This window comes from Equus quagga, chromosome 9 (genome assembly GCF_021613505.1).
Source record: "Equus quagga isolate Etosha38 chromosome 9, UCLA_HA_Equagga_1.0, whole genome shotgun sequence".
Classification (NCBI taxonomy): Eukaryota; Metazoa; Chordata; class Mammalia; order Perissodactyla; family Equidae; genus Equus; species Equus quagga.
The window spans coordinates 80846630-80855885 of record NC_060275.1 but is presented as its reverse complement, the minus strand read 5'-3'; the positions used below and the strand labels follow the sequence as shown (position 1 = coordinate 80855885).

The 9256-nt window shown below is 39.1% G+C and overlaps 1 protein-coding gene across 1 annotated transcript; it reads right to left on the bottom strand.

The window, feature by feature from the left end:
- Positions 1-534: 534 nt before the first annotated feature.
- ESM1 (endothelial cell specific molecule 1) lies at positions 535-8995 on the bottom strand. The gene is made up of 3 exons (XM_046672008.1): positions 8526-8995; positions 5331-5483; positions 535-2005 (listed from the first exon to the last, which is right to left on the bottom strand). Exons 1-3 carry the CDS (start codon positions 8824-8826, stop codon positions 1905-1907), a joined length of 555 nt encoding a protein of 184 aa, XP_046527964.1. The 5' UTR covers positions 8827-8995; the 3' UTR covers positions 535-1904.
- Positions 8996-9256: the final 261 nt, after the last annotated feature.

The following is a 9256-nucleotide window of genomic DNA, read 5'->3' as shown; positions in this document are numbered from 1 at the left end:
CTCACTCACTGAGAGAGTATCCTGAAACTTCATTGCACACTGGTGAAAGTAACGATTTTCAGTGCTTTCTGTTTTTATTTAATAACAATGTTAATATCTTGCATTATCATGGCTTTTTATCTCATTCAAATCCAATTTTTTTCATCCTAAAAAAAGATTAATTCAGGCAAACTGGATGTTTTTCCTAATACAGACATAACATATACATATATATATGTGTGTGTGTGTATTGGCCTCTGTAGAATGGGTTAACACATAGGGACCAACTTTTTAGGAAGTAGGCACAGGTAGACCAAAAAATGTAATTTTCTGGCGTCATGTTTTGGCTAAAGATACTTATCTGTAGCAGAAAATTCAGGTGAAGAACCTGCCCTTTAATATGCATAGAAGAGTTCTTATTCATTGAACAAATCATTTAAACAACTTTCAACAATTTAACAAAGTCATGAGTGGACTCACAGCAGCTGTCTGGTTTTTTTTATTGAACAATCATAAACTTGTCCTTTTAAAACAAATCCTAACAGCTTATTCAGCTTACATTCAAAGACCCTCCCACACACACATTCACAACTCTGTTGGCAAAACTTTGAGAATAAAATATAGGTAAATAGTGAAATAATTCTTAAATAATTCTTCACTCCAAATAAAATACTTCTGTAAATATTTCCTAACAAAATCTAGTAAAACAATCTTGTTTATGCTAAGATCCTCCCAAGTGTATTCATCATTCCACTTATAAACCAAGTTTAAAGGGAAAAAATATGAAAATGAACTACATTTTAAAGCTGATGTTTCCTGGTGAAAATTGACTCTTTTCCAAACCTCCTAAAAAGCATTTTCTACTTTAAATTTAAAACTCATCCAAGTCACTGCACTTACTTTTAAGTAAATTCCCTCTCTTGCTCATTTTTTGACATTTTATAAATCCATAGTGACTAAATTTTTCTAAGTTTCTCTTATGTTAATTACTGTTAATATTACTATAATTATTAATGATAAATTTACCATGCCTTGGATGTTTTCAAACCTTATAGAGTTACACTTGTATTCTAATCATTTTAGACAAACAATATTATGTTCATTTTCTCAAGAGGGTGATAAATACGGGTATGGAGGATGACTCGTACTAACATAATTGTTTACAAAAATATATAAATATTTACCTTCAAACCTCCTCCAGTGGGCAAAATACTTCCTAGCTCTCTCTCTGAGGTGGCGTTCTTTAAAGCCATTTATCGAAGCGTATGCTTGCCCTCTGCTCCAGAACCATCCTTCAGAGACGGTAACCTGGGAACCACATCAGCAGCCCTTTGAAACCTGCCTCAATTCAAGGCTGCTACTCAAACTCCCACAAGCTTCAAACATCCCACTTCTTTCAGGGATTGTTTTGTTTTGACTTTTCCCAAAGTGAAAAAAAAGAGCACAATTAAATTCTGTTAAAGCTACCACAAGGAAGACCTAAATATCACACTCTCCCACCCCACCCCCACCTTCTCTTGCTCCTAACTCTTCCTCCATGTGGTATCCCGATATTGACAGTCATCCAAGTCGAAGAACTGGGCACTCACTGTGGTCTTCAGCTTTGGCTAGCTTTCCCTTTGGCTCACCTGTCTCCAGGTCAAGATTGTCTAAATTGCATTTCGAGTTCTTCAGTATTGCTATAAACACATATTTAACAAATCTCTATGCATTCAAATATTTAACAAATATCTAAAAGTGTTCAGTCATATGCATTTTATGGATTGTTAGTAGCCTACTTTTTTGTTTTCTGGACCCACCCTGAATCACACTTGGTCTCCAAAAATTACATGTCCATATGCTATAATCTAGACAATTCCTAAAATGTCGGCTGTGTGTTGAATGAACATTAAAATAGAGTCTTCTCTTGGACATCCCACCCAGGATCAGCGGGGATTTAACCATTTCATTACAGGAGCCCGGGCAGCATTCTCTTTCACAAGTTCTTCTCTCACAGCATTGCCGTCTCCAGATGCCATGTCATGCTCTGAAATGAGAAGGGATACAAATCATGTCCTAACGTTTATAACTCCACGATCAAGTACAGTTTTGTCTTATTTTTGTATTACAATGGATTTACAATGAAATCTTTAATAGATGTAAAGAGCCTGTGCTTACCCACTCTCTATCAATTAGCACCTCCCATCAAAGATAGGACCTTCTTGAATTATTTCTCTTCATACATCTCTCATCACCTGACATTATCTTACACATGCATTTGTCTTTTTTTTCTGTCTTATCTCACTCCACCACTAGAATATCAGCTCCATGAAGGCAGGGGCTTTGTTTCGTTCACTGTTACAACAGCGCCAGAAACATGGTAGGCACGTAATAAATACTTATGGAAAGAGCCAATGCTGCTGGAACAGATCTCTAAGTAAGATTTTTATACCATGTGGTATGGAAAAGAGGTTAGCTTATTGGTGTGGCTCCAGAAGGCAGAAGGCAGACCAAAGGGCAGAAAGATTATTCTTGCTCCACATAAGAGAAGAGTTTGCAAGATTTAGAATTTTTTAAAATGAAATTTTTCTGCTTCTCAAAGTAGTGAGGTGTGTTCGCTTCTGCAGTGCACATCCTGAAATGGAATGCTATAGGAAGATTAACACAGCCCAGCAGATGAATGCCTGGAAATTCATGAAACATTCCAGATTTTACCACACCTTTCCCAAAAAAAAGTTGTTTGTGAATTCCAAGTCTTGGAAAGTGTGGAAGTTCACTACAAAAAAAAAAAAAAGAACAACAGATGAAGACAGGAAGGCGACTTGCCAAGAGTATTGTAGTCAACAGGTAGACAGAGAAGACAACCTCATGCAACCAGGGCATGAAAGGGACCTCCGGAAGTCCCTATGCTGTTGAACCATGGCGCCATTTCCAAAGGGTGGGCCAAAACAGGTTTGTGCAAAGTTGATATGAAGCCCAGGGCAGGACTGAGGCCCCAAGCCCCCTCTTGTAAACTGTCAGGCCTGAAGCCCAGGAGGGCCCATGTAGACAACACACAACTGTCTGGAAGAGATCCAGGGCAGCCTCTCCACAAGGTCTTTAGGATGCTCTGCTCTCCATCCTGAACCTAGCTAAGATTACCAAGATTACACTCATAATCGTCTTTTGTTGCTCCTTTAGCCAAGGAAAGAAAATGCTTTTTCCGTAAATTTCTAATAAGGATCTTGATACCTCATTTGGATATAGAAATATTTTCTGTGTGACCTATAACATAGCAAAGTATCTGTTTTCAAGGCATCCCCATAGTAGTCAAGATATTTGCAGAACCTGCAAGCAAATGAGAAAGGGGGCCAGGCCTGAGGGAAAGAGACTGCACACTGGTCCAGGGGAGAAGGGACCCGCTGCTGTGTGTGCAGCAAGACGGACGGAGGTGAGACGCCGAGGGTTCTGTCATTGAGGATTATTCCAAAGGAGCGTTCACGGCCTCCCAGACATTCAGGCCACACACGAACAAAGATTCACAAGGGATTCAGTTCTCTCTCGGTGGAAAAGGTTTAGGTGTAACCTTAAAGAAGTGAAGGGGAATGTGCAAGCTGTTCCTTCAAAGCTCTTTTCAGCCTGCGGTTTTAAGAAAGCAAAGTAAGACAAAAGAAGTGGCAAGAGTTTGAGGCAGCTAGCTGAGACAATAGGTTTCAAATCTATACAAAAAGCGATCAAATCATTCAAAACAGTTTTAGGTCTCAAAAAGTACATTGGGGGGCCGGCTCAGTGGCTCAGCAGTTAAGTGCTCATGTTCCACTCTGGCGGCCCGGGATTCACCAGTTCGGATCCCCAGGTGCAGACATGGCACCATTTGGCAAGCCATGCTGTGGCAGGCATCCCACATATAAAGTGGAGGAAGATGGACATGGATGTCAGCTCAGGGCCAGTCTTCCTCAGCAAAAAGAGGAGGATTGACAGCAATTAGCTCAGGGCTAATCTTCCTCAAAAAAAAAAAGGTATATTGGTGGTGCCAGGGGATGGAGGGGTGAGTAATGGGGGTAACTGCTTAATGGGTACAGAGGTTTTCTTTTGGGCTAGTGAAAACGTTCTGGAACTAGATAGAGGTTGTAGCTACATAACATTGTGAATGTATTAACTGCCACTGAATTGTTTACTTTAAAATGGCTAATTTTATGTGATGTGAATATCACCTCAATAAAAAAGTTTTTTTCAGGACTTAAACCTCAATCTTCTTCCATTTTTCTTTTCAAGGACTATAAAGACAAGTCACAAGTATTTAAAATGTTAATAACAGTCTCAAGTTCCAGATCAAATATTCACAAAGATATTCACCTAATAGGTTAAAAAAAGAGAGAGGTTTCCATTTTAAATTAATGCTTCGTGGTATAGCCACACTTAAAAATAATAATTCACTTAAAAGTGCAGTATTTCCCCCTTTATCTTAATGTACTTATTTGTACCCATGTGTAAGAAGCAGGTAAAGCTGGAAAATAAGCACATTTGCCAAATATTTCAAATTGTAATTAATTTGAAGAGCAAAGAACCAGAAACAAAAACTAAATAAAATGGGTTTGGATTGCCAACTATTTATATTTAAGGGAGAAAAGTGTATGATTTGTTAATACCAGTAGTTGCTGTGGCTACATGTTGTCTTAAATGAGCTACTTTCAGTTTAATGAAGCTTTACTATACTGGCCATTTATCCAAAAAGATAGCCGAATAGATGCATAGCACCATCTCATAGGCTGTATTCCCCATATACTAACAACTGTGTAGAAAGCACGCGAGCACTAACAAGCAGCATGTGACTATTACTACAATTTTACTCAAAATTCCCAAATTTCAATCACAGATACTAGTTCTTATCCTTTCCAAAATCCATAAAAATACATGCTTGGAATTATTCCATTTAAATACTTCCACTTGGTTAAAAATAAATGTTCTATATTTTCTATCTTGGCTCTTAAACCTCATCCAGTAAATTCTGCAGAGTGCTTTTTCTATGTGAAGTTGGGAAAGAAGTAGTTTTGTCTAGTTACGTATATAAAACAGATCCCTAAAGAATTTAAAGAACTTTGTATATCTTGATTATTTTTTTATTACAGGTTTTTTGGTAATCAATCATATTTGTCCTCCGTATAAACTGGTAACTTTATGAGAAATTATATCATCTTCAAGATTACTAACGAGATCTTTTTAAAAAACAGCTACAGCAACCAACTCAACAACCACTCACCTCTCCCCTGACTAAAATAGAGGAAACAAAATCATTCAAATCAACATCTTATTCCACTCATCAGTATTTTTTAAGTCATTCAAACTGAAAATGAAACTATTGTTCCAATGTCTATGCTGGAATCAATTCTTACCTGTGTGAGAAACAAATCTCCTGTTGGACGACTTGGCTACGGAAAATTGGAAGAAGGGAAATTTCAGACATTTGCCGGTCACCCTGTCGCATATGCCTGACTGACAGTTGCAGGTCTCTTTGCATTCCATCCCGAAGGTGCCGTAGGGGCAGTCTGAGGACAAAGGGAAGGTTTAGAGGGAGCTGCTGGTTGTGCATAAGCCTCCATCCTTATAGCCTCAGGGTTTGAACAAACCTCATGAATCTTTACTGTTAGATAAAACCCAATTCTCAAAAAACCCCAGGCTTTAAAAGTTGAAACTTTAATTCGCAAATGTGAAATCCCACACAAAGACCAGAAAATAGGCACCTCAGTTGTAGCGCCCCACCGTGAAGTTTAGTTGACGGCATAACCAATATCCTTGAACGTATCTTAATTCTGTTTACTCTGCTGAGAGAGCAACAGACCAATTCTCATAGCTTATCTCTGTGACAGCTCAGTGAAGGTGGGCAATTGAACAGACGCAGGCATCAGCTCCTCAAAGAGTTTAAAAGATATGATGCTGTGTTTTAATCCCTTGCAGTATTCACAAGACAATTTACTGCTTTAAATGTATAGAAAGAGCTTCAAATTAAGCAGGAGCTAAGAGGGCTGTCATCGCAGCTCTCCATGAAGCAAGCAATCAATCTTCAATCTGCTCCATCACTTATCAACTTCCTTATCTGTCAAAATGGCAGCACAATTTACCTAACTTCCCCAGATGTTAGGAGGATTCGCTGGTTAAACCCCCTGGAAAGCTAAGATGCAACATGCTAAATGAACAAGAAAGTTGAGAATTTATTTGTATACCTACCCAAATCTGGAAGCTTTTAGAGCTTCAATGTTTTCATACTTAGACTAAAACATACTATATTGAGAAAAAGAAGATAAACTTATTTATCAAAAATGCATGGTTTTTATGACATAAACAGCATCTCAATAGACTAGACAGTCTTGAACAGGCAAGCAGACTAGATGTAGAATATTTATTGTCTCGGCATGAGAATGTTCTTGTAAATGTACAAGCACACACGGGTAAAGAAACAAGTTGTGAGGCGTCAGAACCTTCACAAATCTAGTATTTCACAGAACGATCAAGATAGACATGAATGAAATCTATTTCTAAATGAGGTTTAGGATTGCTTTTTTCGGCATCCTTCAGATTGCAGAAGAGTCTGGTTTTAAACACTGACCTCTCTGCTGGGAGAACAGTCCTTGAAAGGGATCCTGGAAAAGCCTCTTGCACAAGGGCACACAAGACAGGGATTTGACTGTGTCTCCAGTGATATTGAAAACTAAATCTTAGTCAAAATCTCAGTTCTACTTCTATTGTCTCCCCATGTATTGAATAGTGCTGGGCAGATGGTAGGTGTTCAATAAACATGTGTTGGCTGGCTGATATCTGGCAACACAACGCCGAACATCTGAATATTTAGAAAACATCTGGATATGCAGCTAGAGTATACAGTTTTCATAGGAACGTTCTGTAAAAAAGCTGAAGGAGGGAGTTCGCCTATAGCAAAATATAATGTCTCTATCTAGTGTTTCTGAGGTTCACACAGGCTCTCTATTCCCAGCAGAGAGAAGAATGTTCGAAACTGAAATTGCTTGCAATCTTAAGGATGCCAAAAAGAGCAATCCTAGATATCTTTTTAAAATATATCTCATTGACAGCTACCTCAATCATTCAGTAGAATACTAGAGTACTAAAGACTTCGCAAGCCTTACATTTTGTTTCTTTACCCATGTGTGACTGTGCACTTACAATCACATTTACAGAGGAGATTGTTATGCCAAGAGAAAAAGCAATCCACTGCATATACTTGCTATATCATAAGAATGATTGTGTTAACCACTTCCTCCCTAATTTCCTTATGTGAAGTACTGTTTTCTTGGCTGATAAGCCCTGTAATTTACAGAAAATACAGATCTTATTCAGCTGAAAGAAATACATGTGAATGTTCACCAAAGAAAATATTTGCTCAATATTCTACCTTTTATTGGCTATAAACAAAAATAAACTAAGCAAAAAGTAAAATTCTCCAAATAGTTCAAGTATTTATTTCCTAACCTTTAGTTTGTTTTATGGATTAAAATGTGATTAATTTATAAAATATTTGTCTAAAAGGTAGGAGAATTAACGACATTAGCTCAATACTGGATGATTATCATTCATAAAAGCATACAATTGTATTAAATACATAAAATATAAGAATTATTTTAAAATTTCCCAGTCCCTTTAATAAAAAGGTTCTTTGTGTTGTAAAACTGACAAATAGGGCTATATCATATGTGTTGCATCTTAATAATAGCTCTTAATGATGAGATCATGAGGTATCCATATAGAGAGTATTTTAAAATCGCCATTCTTTTGATCCTAAACATTTTAATCATTTTAAACTATAGTCACTAAGTTTAAAATAAATTCTATAAATGCTTACCTACGTTGTTTAGCTATAATTTCAACCTAATGAAGTTTTTAAGTCTGTAAGACTGCCAACCTCATTCTGTATAGACTTCCAATTTTTATTCCTCTTTACTGTTATTTTGTTTGTCTTACACCATCTGCTATTTTTCTAGATGACCAGAAACCTTTATAAAGTGGAATGAAGTTTGTTTCATACCTCAGGGAAACCTCTTGCAAGAATGACAGTCATTTTGTTAGATGACTTAAGCCCACCCTATTTCACAAAGTGCATTAGCGTTCATCAGAAATATTCGATCTTGAGAGATGCCCTCTGGTCTGTGGACCCTTTCAAGATCAAAGAATCACTAAACCCTGTGGCTAGATACCCCTCCAAGAGGTTATCTAGTGCAGACCTCTGTAATCACTGCCTTGCAGAAGACAGCATCTAAACCATCCACAACAGATTACCTGTCAAGTTTCTAAAGTTTTCTAGAAAAGGAGGCAAAACAATCTTCCATTGCAACTTTTTTCTTAAATCTCTTAAACTTGAGTGAAACACTGCATTTCCTTCTGTGCTTTCCTGCACACTGGGTTCAGTTGCTATTTGCAGTTATCCCTCTCTCTCCCTATGACACCTGTGTGGGGGCTTGTCCCTAACCCACCTGCATGTTCCCTCTTCCTCATGAGGAGGAAAGGCTCGTCACTTCCCACCCTGGCTGAAAGCCCTCAGTGTGCCCTGGGTGGGGAAAAGCAAGGGGGTCACTCGTTACCTTTGCAGATACCAAACTCGTCACCAAAATCATCCTCCTCACTGTAAAACTGACACCTCAGCCCCGGGCCACACTTCACGCCATCCATGCCCGAGACTGTTCGGTAGCAAGTTTCTCCCAGCCCCGCGGCGCACACCCGGCAGCAGCCACAGTCGTCGAGCACTGTCCTCTTACAGCGCAGGCTGCTTTTGCACACGTTACTGTCACAGCGTTCAGGGCAATCCACCGCATACTTGGTACTCCAGGCCGTCGCCAGGTGCGCAGGTACAAGGAGTGTGGTCAGCAGCAACAGGCTCTTCATGTTTCCCCGTGGGCTCGGGCTTGGGCTCAGCTTCCAGTGGCGTGGTCTTTGCTGGCAGGAAGCAGCCGTCCAAAGTGGTAGCTGAGCCCCTGCCTACACGTTTATGAGTTTTATAGTACACTGGGTTGCCCGCATGCTTCCCCGTCATCAATTTCCTCAACCCAGCAGCAGCGCTGTCCTCCTGCCAGGCTCTCTTGTTTTAGTTTATGAAATCCAGGATGAAGGCTGGATTAACACGCTGCTGCCATCCAGGAATTGAAAAGCCCAAGCTGATGTCATCTGTTATGTTTAGATGGTTGTTTTGCATGAGGACTAAAAAACTCGCTCACATCCGTCTCAAGGGCTCAAGGACATCTGTGAAGGGAGAATAAAGAAGATTGCATACCTCCTTCAGGACAGGAATTGTTCTGACACTGGCATATCACTTGGG

Coding starts and splice junctions, on each gene's coding strand:
- ESM1 (XM_046672008.1), bottom strand. CDS start 8,826: ATGAAGAGCCTGTTGCTGCTGACCACACTCCTTGTACCTGCGCACCTG. Junction 5,484..8,525: donor CGAGTTTGGTATCTGCAAAG/GTAACGAGTGAC, acceptor CTTTGTCCTCAG/ACTGCCCCTACGGCACCTTC. Junction 2,006..5,330: donor GAGATTTGTTTCTCACACAG/GTAAGAATTGAT, acceptor TTCTCATTTCAG/AGCATGACATGGCATCTGGA.